The sequence below is a fragment of the Brassica napus genome, chromosome A8 (assembly GCF_020379485.1).
Source record: "Brassica napus cultivar Da-Ae chromosome A8, Da-Ae, whole genome shotgun sequence".
NCBI classification, from domain to species: Eukaryota; Viridiplantae; Streptophyta; class Magnoliopsida; order Brassicales; family Brassicaceae; genus Brassica; species Brassica napus.
In genome coordinates this window covers 976,522-999,377 of record NC_063441.1, presented here as the reverse complement: position 1 = coordinate 999,377, position 22,856 = coordinate 976,522, and the positions used below count along the sequence as shown (strand labels likewise).

General features: G+C 34.6%; 4 protein-coding genes across 8 annotated transcripts; 2 read left to right on the top strand and 2 right to left on the bottom strand.

The window, feature by feature from the left end:
* Nucleotides 1-3,590: 3,590 nt before the first annotated feature.
* LOC106360396 (protein STRUBBELIG-RECEPTOR FAMILY 6) lies at nt 3,591-7,415 on the top strand. The gene is made up of 15 exons (XM_013799983.3): nt 3,591-3,820; nt 4,070-4,202; nt 4,276-4,347; nt 4,443-4,508; nt 4,591-4,662; nt 4,746-4,817; nt 4,897-4,968; nt 5,040-5,105; nt 5,191-5,253; nt 5,369-5,676; nt 5,756-6,039; nt 6,157-6,561; nt 6,639-6,772; nt 6,856-7,012; nt 7,086-7,415. Exons 1-15 carry the CDS (start codon nt 3,721-3,723, stop codon nt 7,224-7,226), a joined length of 2,145 nt encoding a protein of 714 aa, XP_013655437.2. The 5' UTR covers nt 3,591-3,720; the 3' UTR covers nt 7,227-7,415.
* A 156-nt stretch (nt 7,416-7,571) lies between these two features.
* On the bottom strand, nt 7,572-10,154 carry LOC106358647 (26S proteasome regulatory subunit 7 homolog A-like). The gene is made up of 9 exons (XM_048738431.1): nt 9,941-10,154; nt 9,490-9,571; nt 9,298-9,389; nt 9,140-9,217; nt 8,984-9,045; nt 8,713-8,857; nt 8,414-8,632; nt 7,981-8,338; nt 7,572-7,879 (listed from the first exon to the last, which is right to left on the bottom strand). The coding sequence occupies exons 1-9, from the start codon at nt 10,025-10,027 to the stop codon at nt 7,722-7,724; spliced, it is 1,281 nt and encodes a 426-aa protein (XP_048594388.1). The 5' UTR covers nt 10,028-10,154; the 3' UTR covers nt 7,572-7,721.
* Nucleotides 10,155-10,511: 357 nt separating this feature from the next.
* On the bottom strand, nt 10,512-12,947 carry LOC106360399 (proteasome subunit alpha type-5-A). 4 transcript variants are annotated; one of them, XM_022689718.2, is made up of 10 exons: nt 12,853-12,947; nt 12,689-12,749; nt 12,495-12,576; nt 11,993-12,073; nt 11,648-11,761; nt 11,456-11,557; nt 11,282-11,340; nt 11,092-11,194; nt 10,937-11,023; nt 10,512-10,855 (listed from the first exon to the last, which is right to left on the bottom strand). In XM_022689718.2, exons 2-10 carry the CDS (start codon nt 12,700-12,702, stop codon nt 10,763-10,765), a joined length of 735 nt encoding a protein of 244 aa, XP_022545439.1. In that variant the 5' UTR covers nt 12,703-12,749; nt 12,853-12,947; the 3' UTR covers nt 10,512-10,762. The 4 variants fall into 4 exon arrangements, with proteins under 4 accessions (XP_022545439.1, XP_013655441.1, XP_022545440.1 ...); XM_013799987.3 differs by having other exon boundaries at nt 10,937-11,002; XM_022689719.2 differs by having other exon boundaries at nt 12,689-12,770; nt 12,853-12,927.
* Nucleotides 12,948-17,502: 4,555 nt separating this feature from the next.
* On the top strand, nt 17,503-18,292 carry LOC106359441 (FCS-Like Zinc finger 17-like). 2 transcript variants are annotated; one of them, XM_048738430.1, is made up of 3 exons: nt 17,516-17,803; nt 17,909-18,126; nt 18,173-18,292. In XM_048738430.1, the coding sequence occupies exons 1-2, from the start codon at nt 17,616-17,618 to the stop codon at nt 18,087-18,089; spliced, it is 369 nt and encodes a 122-aa protein (XP_048594387.1). In that variant the 5' UTR covers nt 17,516-17,615; the 3' UTR covers nt 18,090-18,126; nt 18,173-18,292. The 2 variants fall into 2 exon arrangements, with proteins under 2 accessions (XP_013654602.1, XP_048594387.1); XM_013799148.3 differs by having other exon boundaries at nt 17,503-17,803; nt 17,909-18,292.
* Nucleotides 18,293-22,856: the final 4,564 nt, after the last annotated feature.

The following is a 22,856-nucleotide window of genomic DNA, read 5'->3' as shown; positions in this document are numbered from 1 at the left end:
GGGTATGTAGACTGAGAAAGTCCCTGTATGGTCTCAAGCAGAGTCCGAGACAGTGGAATAAGAAATTTGATGAGTTCATGAAGGAGATTGATTTCAAAAGGAGTTGTCATGATCAGTGTGTCTATATCAAGCGGGTAGGTGGAGTGTTTGTGTACTTGCTACTATATGTTGACGACATGTTACTCGCAAGCAAAGACATGACAATCATAAACAACATTAAAGATCAGCTAAGTTCAAGGTTCGAGATGAAGGACTTAGGAGCTGCAAGGAAGATTCTTGGAATTGAAATCATAAGAGACAGAGCTAAGGGGACTTTGATCTTATCACAAGAAAGTTACATGGAGAAAGTGTTAAAAACGTATTCAATGGAGAATGCTAAGAGTGTTAACACTCCTATTGGAGCTCATTTCAAACTGATGTCAGCAGATCCGAAGCGAGTAAGAGTGGATGAAGAATACATGAGATCAGTACCATACTGCAATGCTGTAGGAAGTCTCATGTATGGTATGATAGGTACTAGACCTGATCTAGCTTACCCTGTCGGACTAGTGAGTAGGTTCATGAGTGATCCGGTCAGAGAACACTGGGATGCAGTCAAGTGGATATTGAGATATGTCAATGGGACTCGTCGCATGAGTTTGAAGTTTGAAAGGGCAGAGGAGTTCAAGATTGTGGGGTTCTGTGACTCTGATTTTGGAGGTGACCTTGATAGGAGAAGGTCCATATCAGGCTATACTTTCTTGTCTGGTGGGTGTGCTATAAGTTGGAGATCAAGCTTACAGAAGGTTGTAGCTCTATCAACAACTGAATCTGAGTACATCTCGCTAACTGAAGCATCAAAGGAAGCTATTTGGCTAATGGGTCTTAGTGAAGAGTTTGGGTATAAACAAGCAAACATTGAGATCTTCTGTGATTCTCAAAGCGCTAGGGCTCTTGCGAAGAATAATGTTCATCATGAAAGGACGAAACATATGGCGAGGAAGTTAAGTTTTGTCAGGGAATTGGTGGAGAAAGGTGAAGTGCAGGTGTCAAAGGTGCATACTGATAAGAACCTTGCAGATACTTTCACGAAAGTATTGCCGGTAAGTAAGTTCAAACATCTTTTGAGCTTACTGGGCGCTTCTGTACTTTGAGAACAGAAGGGAACTCGAGGATGGAGTTCATCTAAGCTCAGCGTGAAGTCTTGCAACCAAGGTGGAGTTTGTAGGAAGTTGGTTGTGAAGACTCGAAGAAATCAGAACCGGTTTTGGTTCGATTAATGATTGTTAATTGTATTCCGGTTTAGGAGTCGGTTTAATATCATTGTAATACGCCGTCGTATCACGTCATCGTCTTGCTTCTTCGAAAGTTTGTTACAGAGTGGGGTCCACGGCTAGAGGCCGTTGACTGCGGTTGTTATCTAGCTTGTGTGACGAGTTGTAGAGTGTAGATCATTCTGGGAAACACGGGGAGAGAGAAAAGCGATAGAGAGGAGTTAGATTCTACGGGGGTGAGTGATTTCTCTTGGGGCTTTTCGGGTGAGAGTTACGGCGTTGATACGGCGGTGTTGAATACACTGAGCTTAGTGGATTCCGAGGTGATCCTCGGCCAGACGTAGAGTCGCGGTTTGCGCTCGAACTGGATAACATCTCGCTGTGTCTTTATCGTGCTTTCTAGTTCTTGATTCTCTCGTATCGATTAGATTGATCTCACGAAATCGTTTCATAGCTGTGATTGCTTAGCATTGATCTTGATCTCTGGTTGATTCGATTCCACAACAGTAGGATCAAGTGATTAAACTTAATTAAGCTGTATTTTACATTTCATATTGTTGTTAATTGTATGGGGGGAAAGTTACATAATATATAACCAATTCACGTGGTAGTTTAGTGTTTAAGATAATTCATCTTATTAACTAATAGAAATTATCTAAGTTAGCTTAGTTTCAATCTCCTTGCTATAATTTAAATTATGATTGGTAATTAGAGACGTTAAAATGGTAACAATCAATTTTCCAATTTCAAAATTACTATAGATTTTCGTATACAAAATTTTCGATTAGTAAAACAAAAAAAATATTGAACATGAATGTGATGGAGAGTATTGCATTATTATATAAATAATAAACAAATCACAGATATGCATGATATATATGAACTCTCATAATAAATCAACTAGTATTGTTGAAAAAACAAAATTTATGTCTTTGTCATCCTGACTTGGTTCTAGCTGGCACTAGCTTGCTAGCTTGCTTGACAGTGCAAGTTAAGATTGACCTGCCCAAAATAGAACTAACGAGAAGTTCCCCATACACTTCAATTGAATGCATTGACTAACCTGATAAACCTTCATTGGCAACTTTCCCAAAAAAATTTATACTCCCTCCGTTTTTTAATATAAGTCGTTTTAGAGAAATTTTTTTGTTCCAAATTATATGTCGTTTTCGGTTTTCTATATAAAATTTATTAATAATTATTGTTGTATGACCAATGGTAATATATCTTCTATTTTTCTATTGGTTGAATTGTGGTTAGGTAAATAATTAATGATGTTTTTGTTTAGAAAATATAATAAAATTAATGGTTTTCTTAATCTACGTGCATAACTGTAAAACGACTTATATAAAAAAACGGAGGGAGTATTGAAGAAGATCAATTTAATATAAATTAAAGCTAAACACATATGATGAGATGATCACCGAATAAGCTTATTCCATAAAGTATTAGTTTCTACAACTGGCAAACCATGTACCATAAATGATACGAAGGAATTACTATGCTATATAATTAGCAATTCAGAATGAACTACGAGGAATCAGTTCATGACTTCCTCAGCAAGAAGAATATCTGTTATCTTTTTACGTAAGCATTTGATTTGAATACAGAAGAATGTAAACACATATTTACTTTAGAAATTGGATGTCTTTAATGATTAATCTAATTAAGCAGATTTTTTCCTCTTCCTTCAAAATTATTCTACTACTAATTACAAACTAGCATTTCTTTTGTAGCCCTCTTCTTTTGTATTTTAGACGCAAATTAGTAAGTTGGAAAATAAGGTAGATGAGAGCACCGATAAATCATAAATGGATTGGCAGAAGCAATGATGAACAATGTAAAGCTCCCAACCATATCCAACCTTCCTAGTTGTTTTCAGATTGGTCTCACTCTATACGTTATCATTATTATTAGTATTTTTGTTATTGAATAAATGGAAAATACGAAACAAAAATACAACCTCCATAAGCGCGTATGTTAGAAAATGTACATTACAGGCGAAATTATTATTAATTAATCTATCATGGTCAGATGACTATAATCATGTCATGTACACCAACACAGACAGCTTTTTTTCAATGTTTCTCGCTGAATAATTTTAAATTGAAAGGAAAATAATACTCTAACCAACGGTCCTATTATTGAAATCCAAGAATATAAAAACGAATTATTAAAATTTTTATTTGAGATTTTAAAAATATTTTATGAAATATACAAAAAACAATAAAACAAAATGCGCCGAATATGTGAGTGACTTTTGGATTCTTATTGGCTAAATCGTGCTTGACAGCTTTACTCTGTAAAAATTCGTTTTGTACTAAAATCACATTCAAGAAAATCCACTTTCCATAAATTATTACATTTTAGGAAAAAAAAACACAAACACAAAAAGTTCTCTCTTTACTTGTTTGGTCATAAGACTATAGAGTTTTGGCATCTGGAGAGAGAGAGAAAGGGGAATAAGATGATGGAGAATCGAGTGGTGGTGGTGGCTGCTCTGTTTGCGGTATGCATTGTAGGATTCGAGTTTAGCTTCATCCATGGAGCCACTGATGCATCAGACAGTGAGTTTCTTCTTCTTCTTCACTTTTGATTTTAAGCTTAATGGGTTTCTCAAAGTCTCAATCTTTTTCGTATATACTTTCACTTTCTCTAGGTTTGATTCTGTTTCCAAATCTCAAATCTTTTTAGTTTTGTTGGGTTAAATCTTGAACCTTTCTCTTCTCATGGATCCTTACTAGATTCTTTGGTATTAGAAAGTAATAAGCTTTTTGATTTAAATGACTAAATTGTGTTCTAATTGTCTTTGGCAGCTTCAGCATTGAACATGTTGTTCACCAGTATGCATTCACCAGGACAGTTAACACAATGGACTGCATCCGGTGGGGATCCTTGTGGCCAGAACTGGAGAGGCGTTACTTGCTCTAGATCACGAGTTACTCAATTGTTAGTGATATTCTTTTGTTTTCCAACTTAAAATATATGGTTTACATTGTTTAACAATAAAGTTTCTTTGCAGAAAGTTATCAGGTCTTGAGCTCTCTGGAACACTTGGATACATGCTTGATAAGTTGACTTCTCTTACAGAGCTGTAAGATTCAATCTGCATAATGCTATATACTGTTTATTCTTGTTCATGCTTAGTGATAGTAAGTTTTTATAATAATCTTTGATGGAAACTTGCAGTGATCTAAGCAGTAATAATCTTGGAGGTGATTTACCATATCAGCTTCCTCCAAATCTGCAACGGTTGTAAGTTCTATTTATCCTTTTTAATGATCTTTGCCATCTTAATATCTGTGTTTTTCGAGTTAATTAATCCAACGTGTTTCAGGAATCTTGCAAATAACCAATTCACTGGAGCTGCTCAATACTCTATTTCTAATATGGTATCACTTAAGTATCTGTAAGTGATTTACTTCACTTTACATTTCTCTCATAAAAGATGTGATAACTAATGTTGTTGTCTTTTGGAAAAAAAAAATTTAGTAATCTTGGTCACAACCAGTTTAAGGGACAAGTAGCTGTCGACTTCTCCAAGCTCACCTCTCTTACAACCTTGTAAGATCCTAAAGTAAAAGATTCAGATTGTTCTCTCAAGTTCTAGTCTTTGTATTGACAAAAGGTTAATGTGTTTCAGGGACTTCTCTTTCAACTCTTTCACTTTGTCTCTACCTGGAACTTTTACCTCTCTTACAAGTTTAAAATCACTGTAAGCATCTGATATAAGTTTCCATATATAGATTCTCAGCTACTAAACATGTTTGGATATTAACTTTACAGATACCTTCAGAACAATCAGTTCTCAGGAACACTCAACGTCTTAGCCGGTCTTCCTCTTGAGACTCTGTGAGTAACCTAACCTCACTACATGTCAAACTGTCTTTTTTTCTAAGACATCCACTAAAGTTGGTTCTTGCTAACTGTTCCTTAGGAACATTGCAAACAATGACTTCACCGGCTGGATCCCCAGTACCTTAAAGGGCATTAATTTAATGTAAGTTCTAATTTTCACACACATTTTCTCTTTTTATTTTCTTTGAATACCGAAGCCGAAGCATGTAATCCCTTTGAACCTTTGATCTCTCATTTTTCTTGTTCTTTGCAAACAGAAAAGATGGTAACTCGTTCAATAATGGACCTGCACCTCCACCACCACCTGGTACACCTCCAGTCCACCGCTCACCGAGCCATAAATCCGGAGGAGGTTCAAACCGTGATTCTACCAGCAATGGAGATTCCAAGAAATCAGGAATTGGAGCTGGTGCTATAGCAGGGATAGTCATTTCACTACTAGTCGTTACATCTCTTGTGGCTTTCTTCTTGGTCAAAAGAAGAAGAAGATCAAAGAGATCATCATCTATGGACATTGAGAAAACAGATAACCAGCCTTTCACTCTTCCTCCAAGCGACTTTCACGGTACTCCACTTACGTTTACACACTTTTGAGTGTTTGCAAAGATGCAAAACTTTAATTCAAGATTCCCATATGGTTGCAGAAAACAATTCTATTCAGAGTTCTTCATCAGTTGAGACAAAGAAACTGGATACTTCCTTGTCTATTAATCTCCGTCCTCCACCAGCTGATCGATCATTTGATGATGATGAGGATTCGACCAGAAAGCCTATAGTTGTCAAGAAATCCACCGTGGCTGTTCCCTCGAATGTGAGAGTTTACTCAGTTGCAGATCTTCAGATTGCTACTAGCAGTTTCAGTGTTGATAATCTTCTCGGAGAAGGGACTTTTGGAAGAGTATACAGAGCTGAGTTTAACAATGGACAGGTATTGATCATATTCTTATGCTAATATTACATGCTGTGGTTTCGAAAAAAGTAGATAATATTGTAATCCTAATATATTTTTCTTGATAAAATTGGTCATAATGTTATATGATTTTAGGTTCTTGCTGTGAAGAAGATTGATTCATCTGCTCTTCCACATAGCATGACTGATGATTTCACCGAAATAGTATCGAAAATCGCCGTTTTAGATCATCCAAACGTGACAAAGCTTGTTGGTTACTGTGCTGAGCATGGACAGCATCTCCTGGTCTATGAGTACCACAGCAAAGGATCGTTACATGACTTCCTACACTTATCAGAAGAGGAAAGCAAAGCATTGGTGTGGAACTCACGTGTCAAGGTCGCTCTTGGGACTGCACGTGCACTAGAGTACCTGCATGAAGTTTGTTCACCGTCTATAGTTGACAAGAACATCAAATCAGCCAATATTTTACTTGATTCGGAGATGAATCCTCACTTATCAGACACAGGTCTCGCAAGCTTTCTCCCCACAGCAAATGAGGTTGGATATTCAAAACACTTTACTAATCTCTCAAGCTTATTTGGTTTGGTTATATCATCAATCTTGTAAACGTGCAGTTACTAAACCAAACGGATGAAGGTTATAGCGCACCTGAAGTATCAATGTCAGGTCAATACTCTTTGAAGAGTGATGTTTACAGTTTTGGAGTAGTGATGCTTGAACTTTTAACCGGGAGGAAACCATTTGACAGGTAAAATCTTTAGTTATGGTTCATTGCTAGGCTTGATGTAGAGATGAGGAATGTGTTTCTGAAGGGTTATTAATTTTGAGCAGCACAAAGTCAAGATCTGAGCAGTCATTGGTTAGATGGGCGACACCACAGCTTCATGACATTGATGCTTTAGGCAAAATGGTTGATCCAGCTCTTGAAGGACTTTACCCGGTTAAATCTCTCTCTCGATTTGCAGATGTTATTGCACTCTGCGTCCAGGTAAACATTATGGCCATGAGTTGACTGCTAATCAAGAAACTGTTTCTGATTTATGGGTTTGGTTTTTGAACAGCCGGAGCCGGAGTTTAGACCACCAATGTCTGAAGTTGTGCAGTCACTGGTTGTGTTAGTGCAGAGAGCTAACATGAGCAAGAGAACTGTCGGTGTTGATCCATCACAACGTTCTGCCGAGACAACCAACGATTACATGTAAATCCATCACCACAGAGAGAAAAAAAAGAACACTTTGCTCTATATGGATGAAGTCATACCCTTGTTTTTTATTGTAATATGTTTGATAAACCTTCACACAGTATAGTATCCCATTGTATTTTGTTGTAATATGTTTCCAAATTTGTTAGCTTTTAGATCCTCGAAATGAAAAAATATTCTTTCTTCTTTACTTCTGCATCGGTTCCATTTTGGTTTGTTCAACTTCTTGTTCATAAGTTGTTTCCTTCTTCACTGGTTCTATTTCTTCTCCAAATTTGAAGCTTTTAGATCAAGTACATATGAACAGGATCCGTTCTTGTTTGTCCTACACTGATTCTACTTGGGCTGGTTCAACTATTTCATAAGATTTAAATGCAAATAACAAACTTAAAGGGAGAATCTAAAGAGTCAAAAGTACATTGAAGACGAAAACAAAAGAGAGATTGAAGCGAGATAAACAAAGTCATCAAAGTCTACAATGTCTCTCACTCTTTCTCTAATTGTAGACCATGTATTTGGGAGTAGCACTGAACTTCTGATAACCTTTGATGACTTTGTTCACTGCATCCAGAAAGTCTTTCTCAGTCACAGTCTTCCTCCTAGCTCTGATTGCATACATTCCAGCCTCGGTGCACACACTCCTGATATCAGCTCCTGGCAAAAAGAAAATTTTAACAAATCCACAAGTCAGAACAAATCTCAAGCGACAATAGAAATAGAAGTAAGAGAGCTGTTTGATTGTTTGGATTCATTACCGGTTGAGTTTGGGCAGAGGCGAGCAAGGAGTTCGAAACGGATGTCTCTCTCGCAGTTCATGGTTCGTGTGTGAATCTTGAAGATCTGTGTTCTGCTCTCCAGATCAGGCAATCCAAACTCCACCTTACGGTCAAGACGTCCAGGACGTAGAAGAGCAGGGTCCAGTGTGTCAGGCCTGTTTGTTGCCATGAGAACCTTGATGTTACCACGTGCGTCGAACCCATCAAGCTGATTCACAATCTCAAGCATAGTACGCTGGACTTCGTTATCACCTCCCACACCGTCATCAAATCTTGCACCACCAATGGCATCAACTTCATCAAAGAACACAATGCAAGCCTTTTTGGACCGTGCCATCTACACAGCAAAGCAGAGTATTACACAAATGTATAATAACTCGGATAGTAATGTGGAGATTTGAAGATTGAATACCTGGAACAGTTCACGAACCATCCTAGCTCCCTCACCGACATACTTCTGAACAAGCTCACTGCCGATAACCCTGATAAAGCAAGCATCGGTTCTGTTAGCAACAGCTCTGGCCAAAAGGGTTTTGCCGGTACCAGGAGGACCGTAGCAGAGAACTCCCTTGGGAGGATCTATTCCAAGCTTCACAAACTTCTCTGGGTGAAGCATTGGCAGCTCAACCACCTACAGTCAACAAAGACAACAAAACTTTAATAAATTTAGGTAATGAGAGAAGATAATGACAACAAAGTTCAACAACATACCTCTCTCATCTTCTCAATCTGCTCCTTGCAGCCACCAACATCATTGTAAGTAACATCAGGCTTCTCTTCAACAGTCATCATGGTGACACTAGGATCGATCTTTGGAGGCAGAGGAATCTGTATCTGATACTTGGTCCTATCAACTCTGCAAATGCAAATCAAAGACCGAATGTTTTTCTGTAAGTTGGCAACTATAAAAACATAGATAAGAAGACAGAAGGAATGAATAATTAAATCAGAGACAATCTCAGTTCATAAACATGAAACATACCCCACACGCATGCCTTCTTCAATGTCAGTGGGAGAAACTTTATCTCCAAGGCCAACGACAAACTGCACCCAAAAAAAACAGTTATAACCAAAAAAAATCGAAAGGTTAAACATAAGCGGTTATGCAGAAACATCAGCTTAGGTAATATTAATGTACCTTGGCTATCTGTTTGACATTGATGACGTACTTGGCGTCTTCAGTGTTTGGACTAATGATCTTCGTGCATCTAGCAACCTGGACAATAAAAACGTTTACAGCTTAGTAGACCTTAGAAGTTACCCACTAGAGAAGTAGTCTAAAGAAAGAAAGGGTACCTGAAGAGGTTGCTCCTCTTGCATCATCTGTTTATCAGAAACGAGATCCCATTGGCTAGGAAGAGCTAAACCAGTATCAGACTCCTTGATACCTGCGATACAAAGTTAGAAGCTCCATCAAGGTTTCCATATAAAGTAACCAATAACCACGTTAAACACTAACGAAACAAAGAGTGTGCATACAATACATACCACAGAGATCGTTGATCCTCTTGGCGAGCTCCTTGATCTCTTTCTCAACTTTCTTGTTAGCTGCAGAGTAAGGACTTAACCCCTGCAAAAGGAATCACATTTACGCAAAGGAGAGTCAGCAAGAAAACATATTAAGAGAGAACAGACACAAGTACACAACCAAAATTGAAACTGAATCTAGCTTGAGTCACTCAAGACGAAATATCAGTTTGGTTTTGTCTCAAGAGACGAAATCTAGCAAACCGTTTCAAAACCCTTAATCGAGAAATCCAAAACCCCAAAGGGATGACATTTATGAGACGAAACCCAGCAAACAGTGTCAAGAGCAAGAAACCCTTATTCGAGAAACCCTAAAGGAAGCGACTTTAACTAACGAGGACTCTCCTAAAGCTAGATCCGAGAGACCCTCGATGGCCCTAACAGAGTAAGAAGCTGAGAGGGGGTTGCTTACGTAAGTCTTGAGGAGAGCGATGTCGTCTTCGTCAAGGGGGCGAGGGTTCTTCTCGTCTCTGATCTCATCTTCGATATCTCTCGTCATCGTCGCCGGGTTTCGATCGGAGATTTTGAGATTTCGATAGTTCTTTATACGATTCTTGGCTTGTTGGAGAGGAAAGAACCGGTTTGGTTTGGTTAGGAGTGTAAACTTGGCACTAAGCTATTTATTTATTAATAAACTCGCACGTGTAAACTGGGCTTTAAAGCTCGGCCCATATCGTCCGCCTTGTTGGAGAGGTCAGGACATACTCCACGCGCGCTCTCATGCGCGTGTACTCGAGTTTCTCGTTTCCTTTTTTCTGTTTGGATTCTTTGTTTTTCTCTGTAGACTTTTCCCCTTTTTTTTCTTTGAGAAACTTTTTAAAAAAAATCTGAATTTTAGCTTTAAAGTTTAAATTTTTACTCTAGGCATTTAATTGTTAATTGTCAAAAAATAACAATTTTTTTAATTTATGTTGAGCCGTTTTGGATTAAACTCAGTTTAGGGTCTGGGAATCAATTAAAAGACAAAACTAATGTGGTGCAAGTTGGCTTCAAACATTGAACATTTGTTTCAAGAAAAAATAAGGTCAATTGCATCAATAATTTTCTGTCACAATCTGATAGGTTATTGATTGGCATGGGAAAGAAAGATTCTCTTACCCAACACAACTAAAAACTTCAAAAGAAATATCAAATCTAACAGAAGTAAATTCTCATGGTTTATAAATCCGAATGTAGACAGACAGACACAAAGGAGGATGGATAGAGATACATCAACCGTATTTGAGCATCTTCCTCAAAGACGACTAATGACTGCTTCAACTTCCTGTGGAGTGTAGATATGGTACGCTGGAGCTACCTTGGCAATGTCCACATTATTTGGTGTCACCTACACAGACCAGACCCATTTAGATTCGGATAAAAAACTTTGAGTAAACTGTAATAGGTTTGGATTGAAAAGTTTTTATACCTTTTCTTCCATAACTTGCTTGAGGATAGATACAGCAATCGTCTCAGCTTCCTCAAGTGACAGATCCTGCAACAAAGTTAAAGGAAGCTAAAGGTTATAACAGCAGGAGTAAGTCAGATTTGAGTAATTAATTATTGTATAAGTTCTCAACTTACTTTGTTGAATTGTTCTTGAAGAGAACTATCAGCTCCTTCTGACCCTGAACCAATCGCCTTTGCGTTGCACTGCCAGAATGTTCCGGAAGGGTCTGTGTAGTACCTATAACAAGACCGAGTCGTTTAACAATTAACTTACCAACAAATGAATCATATCAGGAAAGAAAAGCTTCAGTGAATGAATACTTACAAGCTCGGTCCGTTTTCATCATGACCAGCAATGAGAAGAGAGACTCCAAATGGCCGAGACTGTAATAATACAGATGAAAAAAAAAAAAAGAGAATCAGTACTCATGGAATCAGTACTCATGGGTCATGTCAAAACGTAACATATGGATTTCCTAATTGATTATCAGTTATTTACCATTGATTCTTCATCTCCTTCACCAAACCGTAAGGCCAGATCACACAGGGCTTGTGTAGTGGACTCTACAGTCATTGGCTCACCATACGAGAATCTGTGGTTCTGTACCATTAGCAAACAAGCTGTCAATAACGTGTAAAATGTCTTTTTACGCTATAAGCAAAAATAAAACCGAAGAAAGAGAAACCTCACTTGAGTCTCAACTCTTGCATGCTCAACAAGAGTACGAGCATCAGCAATTAAACCGCTCATGGCACAGCCAATATGGTCATCAATTTCCATGATCTTCTCCACACTGCTCGGCTCCTGAAAAACAAAGAGTCAATGTAAGAAGCCAAACCTGTTAAGGCGAGGTGATACTGATACACTTCTTAACTTTAGACTTAGACTGATGTTTTAACATAGACTCAAATACCATAAATAAGTAAATATAGAATGCTTATACTTCATCCTATCTAATGCAACACCAGAGATGCAATTCGTTGATCAAACGAGGATTATAAGAAACATATATAATTCAAATGTAAGTAGCCAAACCAGCAAAGGTGAGGTGATACGCTTCTCGACAGCAAGCACAACTCCTTCCTTTGTCTTTACTCCAATTGCAGTAGAACCAAGCTGCAATAATCCCACACTCATCAGACACTCACGAAATATATCCACACACACATCATCACACTGTAAATCTCAACAACAGCAATTAAACAAGAAAATGTGATCCAAACTCTGCAATACTCTTAAGTATAAGCAATCAAAGAAACACACTAAATCATTATCCAAGTCGTGACAAAAAAAAAAAAAAATCATTACCCAAGAAGATCACTAAATCTACTAATTTAGTCTCTATATCTACTAGAATGGCTACAAAACTAAGAACTGGTAAGCAATAAAACTGTCTAAGCAATCAAAGAAACCCACTAAATCAACTTCTCTCGATGATGCTTGCTACTATCTATTCTTCTCCATAGCTAATAACCGATTAAACAAAGAGATATGAACTCTTTTTTTTTTTTGCAACTCATAAAGAAAAAGCTGTTACCTTGATAGCTTCAATGGCGTACTCGACTTGGAAAAGCCTCCCTTCAGGAGAGAAAGTGTTGACTCCTCTGTCATACTCAGTCCTTCGAACAAACACACAAAATCAGAAATCACGATTAAGCAAAAACCCACGATTGAAACATAAGAAAGGACGAAACTTTAAGTAAACCCAGAAGCAGAAGAAGATAGACAGACCTAGTGAGAAACATCTTCTTCTCCGGCGACTTCGATCTGTAAAACCCCTTTAAGTGTCTGTCTGCACAACAGAATCAAAACCCTGGAAAAGTTAACAGATCTAGTTGAATCCACAAAACGGGAATCGAATTAACTAAGAAGGTGTTGAGAAGAGGAGATCATACGAGCTGATTGATCGGCGAATCGAGGAAACTGGATGCGTTTGGCTCTCGTCTTTTAGCTTCCGAAGGTTCACTTCTTGAACAAGTTAGATTGATCCGAAACGCAGCGTTTTATTAATGGGCTTTTTAATCTTATTCATGGGCCATAAATGAACATAAGGAAATGGATGGGTTGTCTTTGTTAAAGAAGGTATAGGGAGGAAGAAAAGCTGTGGACTTGTTGCGAGGCTTCTACTCGTTTCCGTTTCAGATGCAAAAGTTTGTATTTGGTCAGTCTCTTATTTTTGGGTTTAGAACTTTTGGACGACAACAACAGTTCAAATTTAGTTAACAAGAAAACAACATTAACAAAAGAGAAATTCGGTAGATAAGTCATTTTTTGTTTTTTTTTTTCCACAAAAATTGTCTTCAGAAAAAGAAAATGAGCAAAAAAGTTTTTTTTTTAAATGTAAATATACATTTATACTATAGGTTTAGTTAATCTAGACTTAGGATTTAGAGGTAATGGGTAAAGTTACGAAGTTTCAAATTTTGAAAAATAAAAAATGAATATTAAAATTTTTAAAATAAAAAGAGGTTATTTTGTTTATTTTTCTTTTTTGAAGGTTATTTTAATGACAAAAACTTTTTTTAAAAAAACTATTTGAGAGAATTGCCCTTAACAAAACACCATAATAAGTAAAAATAGTAAGAGATTCCACAAGTTAGTGTTTTTTTTTACAAAATCTTTAGAATCTTAATTTGCAGTATTAATTTAACAAATTTTAAGGTTTATGCTATAAATGCATTCGGGTTTGAGTTAGTTTTAAACTAGAAATGCATTTGGGTTTGAGTTAGTTTATTATGCTTTCCAGCATAACATGAAGAAAGAGGACGGGCTTGGGTCATAAATGGTGATAACTCAAAACACTAGCTTAGCATCCTCCATTGAAAGATGAGACTCATAAGAGAGTTGAGAGCCAAAATGATCTCTAAATAGAGCATCAAGAAGACATTCCAACTGCAAGGAAAATCTCGATATTTTACCATGTATAATGCTGATGGAAATTGCAAAAGCATGCATAAATTTATTGAGTTTGCAGATTTGGGTGGTAGACCAGAGTAGAATATCGAGATTGTCCTCGCAGTTCACTGACACAACTACTGGATAGCCGACAACCAATTTTGTGTCAGAATAATGGACAGAGAATAGTTCTTGCCAAAATAAGTATCAATACCAACCAAAAAATAGTAACAGTAGTCCACGTTTTAATTGTAATTTTTGGGGAAGACGATTTAAGAACCAAAGATTAATTTGGTAGTAGATATATCTTGTAATTAAATAGGAAGTTTTAACGGTAGTTCTTGGCGAATACAGGTTAAGAATCAACACGCTATGGTGGCACTGAAATTTTTAAGATTACAATCGAGTGCTACATGTTAAATCGATGAGTATTAAGCATAAACATCAAGAAAACACACACAAGAAACCGATGGAATCGGTGAAACAAAGGTATGGTGGCACTGAAATTTTGTTTGTATGAAAGACAAATGTAGGGTCATATCAGGTTTATGTATACACCATGTGCGATTTGAAATAGGGCTATTGCTGGAATTATGAAAAACAAACAGTAGCATAGCCATTGACCTAATTATTTTTCTTTTAATAGTTATCTAGTGTAAATTCCCCAGAAAACAATATATGATACTCCCTCCATTTCGTTATATTAGATGTTTTAGGGAAAAAATTGTTTCACAAAAATCTGCTTTAGTTATTTTCTATGAAAAAATTGTGATATTCAAGAAAATTAATTGACTTTGTTGAATTACTGTTGGTTAAAAATTAAAGTTTACAGAAAACGATACATTTATTATAGTGATTTAATATATTTTTAATGTGTGTAAACACTAAAAAAATCTATCTACGGTAGTGAATGGTAACAAGGTGCAATGCGGATTTGACTGCGGAATTGTAAAACCGATGTTTGCTTCACCATTCAACACAAATCTAAAAAAATGGTACGTGTTTCACGCACTTACTAAAAAATAAAATAATTTGTTTTTTTTTTGACGAAAAAATAATTTGTTTTTGCTTACACTACTTTATGCAATAACGTACACGTTATAGCGTGGGTTTTACTGTACATGTGCGTTTTTTTAGTTATTGGTATTGTTTTATGTAATCACTTACGATTTTGTAATACTAGTCACAACTATTCAAATATATTCATCATAGTTTATTCATTTTGGACATTTTAATCAAAACTTATGAAGAGTTGCTGAACCAAATATAAAAAAATAAACAGTTCATCAGTATTTATCTAAAATATTTTAACTGAACCAAAATTTAATAAATACTGAATACCTAAAATAAAAATTAAATACTAAATCTTTTTATTATATTTAATTTAATTAAAAATAATAATTTATATTTTATGAGAAATTCTGTAAGATGACTATTTTTAGGTTTTTTCACCAAAAGAGCTTCTGAATAAGAAGATGACCAAAATAATTTTAATTAAAGAGTAAATAGATACGTATACTCTTAAGATTAACTAATCTAGATTTAGAATTTAAATTTGAGGGATGGAGTTTAGTATTTTAAAAAAATAAATAAATACATATTAAATATTTTATAATAAAAATTGTTTCAAAAAGCAATTTTGAAATTCAAAAATAAAATTTTAAAAATGCAAAAATTAGATTTTTTATTAAAAAAGTCGCATTTTAAAAATTACAATTCTAAACCAATAAAAAAAATGCTGTCAAAAAAAAAACAATAAAAAATAATTTTATTAATTATTTAAATAATTATTTATATTTATATATCTATAAAGAAACGGCAGAAAAGTCTTTTGTCTCTTTAATGTATATAAAATATAAATTTAAAGTAGTTATTATATTAATATATTATTTAGTTATATCATATATTAAACTCCACTATTATTTTATTAATTAAATAATTATTCAGTACCGCATATAAATATTGTCACCAATCAAACATAATTTCATATCTCTTTTTATTTAAAGCTGTAGCTGCACTACACCGCTCTTAATTTCCGTACAGATCGCACTTACACCGTACCACACTTTAATTTCATACCATTTTTAATATCAAATTCGCTGTCACCATCTTTTTGAAACAGAAGAAATATTATGTTTTGAAAATTTAAGCATGAGAAACGTGACAGAATTAAAGCTGGTCATTAGTATATTAATGCTCGGTCGTAATTTACCAAACCTAACGGCTAGCGATGTAAGAATCACAAAACACGTTTTCTTGGAATTTACCATATCTATGTTTTTTTTTTTGAAAACCGTTACCGTATCAATGTTTTGAGTTTTAGTATTCTTGCTCAACAAACAAATTTTAACCAAAAAATATATATATTTAAAACAAATTACTGCTGGTGAAACAAACGATAGACTATTTTGCAATTTTAAGTATAATACAAATAAATTTAAAATAATTCTAAAAGCACCGGAAATCGGCAAAGTGTTTGTCAACAACAGTCCAATCTTGTGTTTCAGTTTTTCAACTACTGGAACAAATATTTAGCGAACAAAAAATTTGTTCTTTTATAAAATATTAATAGTTCATATGGAAAAGCAGGGGTGACCGTTCGGGTACCCATTCGGGTCGGATATTTCGAATTTTCAGGTATAGAGGTATAGAACCCGTTCGAGTATTTCTGTACTTCGGGTCGGATTCGGGTATTTTTAAAAATATAATTTTCACTTAACTAAATTTTTTTTATTTTTAATAGATTAAATGGTTAATAGATTTGGACATAACATTTTGAAACTAAAAAAAAGACATTAATTTGATTATTGTTTTTAAATTTTGGATGTAACTTTTTGTTAATTCTTAAAATAAAAAGTTTGACATGCATTTTAAGGAAGTAGCAAATCATTTTCTCCGTAATTCTATGTATATCATATGAACTTAAAGTATGGACAGTATCAATATAAATATTTATATAAAATGAGAGATGTAAACTTGAAATATATGGTTAATTATACATATGTTCGGTTATCTTCGGATATTCATTCGGGTTCGGATATCCAATCTCTCCTAATTAAATACCCGTTCGGATATTTTACTACTTCGGTTCAGATTTTGGTTTAGGTTTTTCGGATCGGGTTCGGATGCGGTTTCAGATATCGGGTAAAGTGCCTACCCCTATGAAAAAGTATCATATGTTAAACGTAAAATCTAATCAAATGACGTTTATAACGAAATTAATATCCCATACACCGTAGGTTGGTGAAATTTCCAAAACCATTTTGTAAAAGAAAATATTAGATTTGAGTTAAGACTACGGTTTCGAATGTTACAAACCGCCCCGCCCCGTACCGCAGTTAACAGTAACAAAAATCTCTACACATACCATATATCTATACGTTTTTATAACTGTTAAAACTGCACCGCAGTTGAACCGCTTGTCCCGCACCGCTCAATCCGCAGTTACCATATTTAATTGAAATATAAATATGGATAACACACTGTATTTTTTATTTTATAAACAAACGACGGATAGTAAAAGTAGTAATTTCCGACAACAAAAAGGTCCATGTCGAGAGTGTCAGTTCCCACGTTTTAAGTGAGACATGAAAGGCAACCATTCACCAAACAGTATAGTTAATTTTTCCTCTTTTATATATTTCACACATTCTCCTTCGTCTTCCACTTCATCTCTCTCTCTCTCTCTCTCTCTCTCTCTCTCTCTCTCTCTCTCTCTCTTTTCATTTTTCTGTAAAGATTTGTAATTCCTGAGATAGAGAGAATGACTAAAATCTCTGTTGGATTGCAACTTGTGACAACAGATTCAAAAGAAAAACTAAGCAACATAGTGATCAAATCTTCACTTAGACCAAACCGATCCAATCCAAACATCGCGGAGCGCTGTTTCCTCAAAACATGTCACCTCTGTATGAAGCAGCTCCATCAAGACAAAGATATTTTCATGTACAGGTACATATTAATTTCTATAACTTATCAAGATTATGAATACCCATTTATAAGCTAAGGACTTTTTTCTTGAGTCTCAATTGTTTTTAAATGTTTTGGTGAAAACAGAGGAGACTTGGGATTTTGTAGCAGAGAGTGTAGAGAAAGTCAGATTTTGATCGATGAAAAGAAAGAGCTAGAGGCATCCACAAAGATGATGTCGGCAGCTTACAGACGCTGTAACTCCGGCGAGAACCGGACTTTGTTGAATGATCTACGGCGGCGACGCCAGCTATTTATAGTTCCTTAAATCGATTACATACTTCACTAATTAGTAATTATTGTTTTTGTTTGTTTGTTCTTTTTTTTTTTTTTTTTTTTTTTTTGTAACATTTGTTTGTTTGTTCAAACAGTAGAACTGTTGCAGAGATGTAGTTATATGCAAGAGATATGTTATATTACAAATGTAAATTACATGGTTTATATTGAATATATATATATTGATACTTTTTATTTGTTTATGGTAAGGATAACGAAATCTAAGCATGCACATTAGTCTCCAAGTTTGAATTATGTAATATGTATAGATTATTCGGTTTTGAAATCAATTTTAAAATATATATAATAAATTTAGTTTCTAAATTGTTAAAAATCTTATGAATTTTAGAACGAGTTTTAAAAGTTTTAATCGTTCTTTTAATTTTAAAAGTTTTAGCTGAAACCTATAATTTTATTGGACTGAGATCAAGAACTGGTTATTAAATTCTCTTTTTAACTATTGATACTCGAACTTGACATCTTTATCTTTATGACAGAAACCTTTATTAATAGATACAAAGTCTCATTTATTAGTAGAGACAACAACTCTGGATTAGTCATCCCTTATCTTGAGTGGGAAGAATTACTGATGGAACAAAACTTGAGCTTATAAGTGTAACCTTATCAATGAAGTTCTAAAAAATAGTATCCAAACCCATAAATAATAATAGTTTAAAACAAAACAAAAAGTTTTCATATTAAATTTATTTTGTTTTTGATGATCAACCATTTATACTATGACAAATGGCTATTTAGTTTCTAAAGGCGTTCTAACAAATTCTGTTTCAGAATCTACACTGACATTTTCTCTTCTTTTTTATTATTTTAGTATTTATAAATTTTAAGAAATGGAGAAACCCTTGTTGGACATGTTCTAAGATTGTTTGCAATTGAAATTGTTAGCGAGATGATCAATATTCTAAAGTATCATATCCTGATTATAACCAAACATGATTATGTAATATCATATTCAGATTGGATCTTGACATGGAAGATATGAACTGGATAAAATATACTTTTGAGTGGGGAAATCTTTAGAATGATTCTTTTTTTTTTTTGTCATCTGGTGGATTAATATTAAAACTTAAACTGGAAGTACACAAAACTGGCAAAGGTATGAAAACCCTTCCAGAGCCAACAGCCAGCATAGTAGACAGTACTATCTGGAATCAAGAAAAGGACCAAGACAACAACTGATAAAGAAGGGAACAAGATCAGAAGAAACTTTTGGAGTTAAAAACAAGTATCAAGAATGAGAAGCCACGATGATGGAAGCCGGAATGAGAGAGAAAGCGATGATGGTCTAAATTATTAGGGTGATAGCAAAGCTCCAACAACAGTTCCGATACGGAACTACGAGCACCAGCCACTCAAGAACAAGCTTCAACTGAGGGAAGCTACAAGATAACTGATCTTCACCCGAGCAGCCGACGAAGAAAAACTCGGTTTACAATCAAACTACTCAAAGACCAATCGCGATTGAGCTAAAGCTCCACAATTCCTTACCAAGAAATCCGGAGAACCCGTCGGTTAAAAACCAAGGAACAGCACAACTTCACAGCATCATTGCTTCACAAAGACAATACTCCAATAAACCACAGGTCGAGCAAGGCCTTACCGCATACGAATCCCGGTAAGCAACATGACGCCACAGAGGATAGATGTCAATACCATAGACGAAGGCAAGGAGATCCTAACCGAAAACACTATGAAGACACTAGCCATCAATGCTTAAGACCACCACACTCCAGAAAGTCAAAGAAATCTTGTTCACGATCCAACATTAGAGCACAAGCCAAAGCTAAGATAATCGTAGACAAGGGCGTCAAGGGACAAAGAGAAGGCCTTCGAAGACACTACAACACCGGACCCTTATGAAGAATATTTCACCAAATCCGATGGAAGAAGTAGCCACCCACATCAGAGCCGGTCTAGACCTGCATACCGCGCACCAGAAAACAGATTCGAAGCTGAAGAAATATCCCAAGCAAGGCGAGAAAGTGATGAGCAAACCCGACAACCTCTCCAAGCAGTCCAAATCCGACAAGGTCTCAGATTCAAATAGCAAACCAACCTAAAACTAAAGACTAGTACACTAACATACGCACAACATCGTAGGTGCGACCAGAAAACAGGATAACCTTGAAAGGAAGCTTAACATCAGACTTCACTGACTCCGGATTCCGACAGACTGGCTCACAGCCATTACAGAGAAGTCGATGAGGCCACCAACCCTTGGTTCTCCATCCGATTGCAGGCCAGAGTATATCCGTGATAACTCTCCCTAAACCAGATCTGAAGCCACGTCTGAACGATGTTGAGATGCCGCAATTCAAACTAAGACGACGAACAGGGAGACGTAGCGGAACCGCTCCCGGCGGCGGTGAGAAACACCGACCACCGGAGCAGCAGATCAGAAGACGGCGGCTCTTTCTTAGGGTTAGAGAGTTTTTAACCCAAACATATCATCTTTAGAATGATTCTATTTGTTGTTTTGTGCACGGAGATATTTTATGTGAAGAGATATTTTATACATGGACATGAGCAAACTATGGTGTAAAGATATGAACAGCTGATTCAGTCACGTGTTGAATATGTACTCTTTTTTTTTTTGTCAACGAATATGTACTCTTTTTAATATCGTGCAATGCTATTTTTAATATTAAAATGAATTATTATTTCTTAACATTCATACAAAAAAAAATTATTATTTTACTTTTATTATATTTTCCCTCCTGCCTCCTCAATTCTGATCTCTTAAGTCAACTGGATTTGTTGGGCCCAATAAGTAATAAGGTGACTAAGGTCAACTGGTTTACGGTATCAGGCAAAGAATAGCAGATTTAGAGTATGCCCTTTTAAAATCGGCCCAATAACTTAAACTAAATGCAAATGTGGAACTCAGCCAGTTAACCCACTATATGAGCTATTCGACCCAATAAAGTTTTGTTTGCTTTTGTGCCTAAGAAAATTAAAGTTGTATGCAAGTTTGATGAATGAGAAGTTAGTATATTCGAAGTTTCGCTATTCAAAACTTCAAATTTGAAGTTTTGAAGAGTGAAACTCTATATTTGAAGTTTCACTATTCAAAACTTCAAATTTGAAGTTTCATATTTTTATTTGCATTTTGGTCCCTACAATCACGCATAATCTTTATGATTCATAAATATTTTCTCGTTTATTATTTTAATACTTAAAAAAAATTATATCTCATAAATATTTTAAATTTTTTTTACAGATTTTAAATTTTACACATAAAATTAAATAAAACTTTAAATAATATTTAAAATATTTTAAGCTAGATTTGGACAACAATAATATACAAAAAAAACTTAACAAAATTATTTTAAAAAATTACATGAAGACATAACTATTACACAAATTTAAATATTACAACAACACTAATAGTCAGGTAAGTTTGATCCGGAACCTTCAAAATTTTCAAATATTGTCCAAAATTTTTTATGTAGCTGAAGATGGTTGTTGTTGTTGCTTTTGATGTCTTTTTCATACAATTCTTTCTTGTTCATATCGAAAATATTCACTAGTATTAATATCATAGAAATTAGTCTTTTAGCAATATTTTATGTTTCTTTTTTACTTTCTTATTCCGATCTAATATATTTACAAGTATCAATATTACCCGATTTCAACAACTTTTAGCTCGTAATCTAGAAAGTAAAAATGAGGAGAACTATTTTTACTTCAAAATGCACTAATAAATCATATATGCATTACGAAAATCATTTTATGAAATAATATGATATTTTGTTTGAATTTTAATATTAATTAAGTTATTTTTATTTATTTTTTTTATATTTGAACATAATATTTTATTAATTAATATTATTGTAATATGTTTATATATGTGCTAGTTATTTATAAAAGTTTTATGAATTCAAATTAGTTATGACAAATATAAGGACCATATTATAAAATATGAATAGTTTTGAAGTTGAGTTTAGAGTTTTACTTTTGGAGAATAACACCTTTAAACTTCAAATATAGAGTTTTGGAAACTTCAAAATGGAGTTCCTTTTTGGAGATGCTCTTATCAATTGTTTTTTGCTGCAAAATAACCAAAAATAAATTATTAATAATTGAAATTAAAAAATTTCAAATTCTAAATTTGACATTTAAAATTTCATATTGCTTTAAAATGTTATACAATAAACAAAAAGACATTACAATTAAATCATAAATTAAAATATAAAAAAGGAACACATGGAGTCAAATTTTGAATATTCATGTTCTTAGATCGAGTATAATCGGTTCTTATTGGGTCAGGTCTATTTGGGTCGGAATTTTTTTGGGTCCTGGCCTATTTAGGTCGGTTCTTTTCAGTTCCAGTTCTTTCAGGTAAAAGAATTTTGGATTCAACTAGGTATTTGTAAATATTTGGATCGGTTATGGGTCGGGCATTTTTGGGCCAATTTTGTTTTTTTTGGGTCCGGGTAAAAGGTCCAAGACTAGTTACTCCAATTATTAAAATTTTAAATACTAAAACAAATAATTCCAACATAATTGTACAAGTAGTACTAATAATAATAATTGCACCATGAATGTCACCATCTCCTATTTTTTGTGAGATAACTTCCGTTAGAGCATCTCCAAAAGAAACTCTATAATTTCAAATATAGTGTTTTTTGCCCTCCAAAATGAAACTTTAAAACTTTACTACTCAAAACTCTAAATTTAAAGTTTCATCTTTTTATTTGCATCTTTGTCCTTATAATTAATTATACATCACATTTATGAT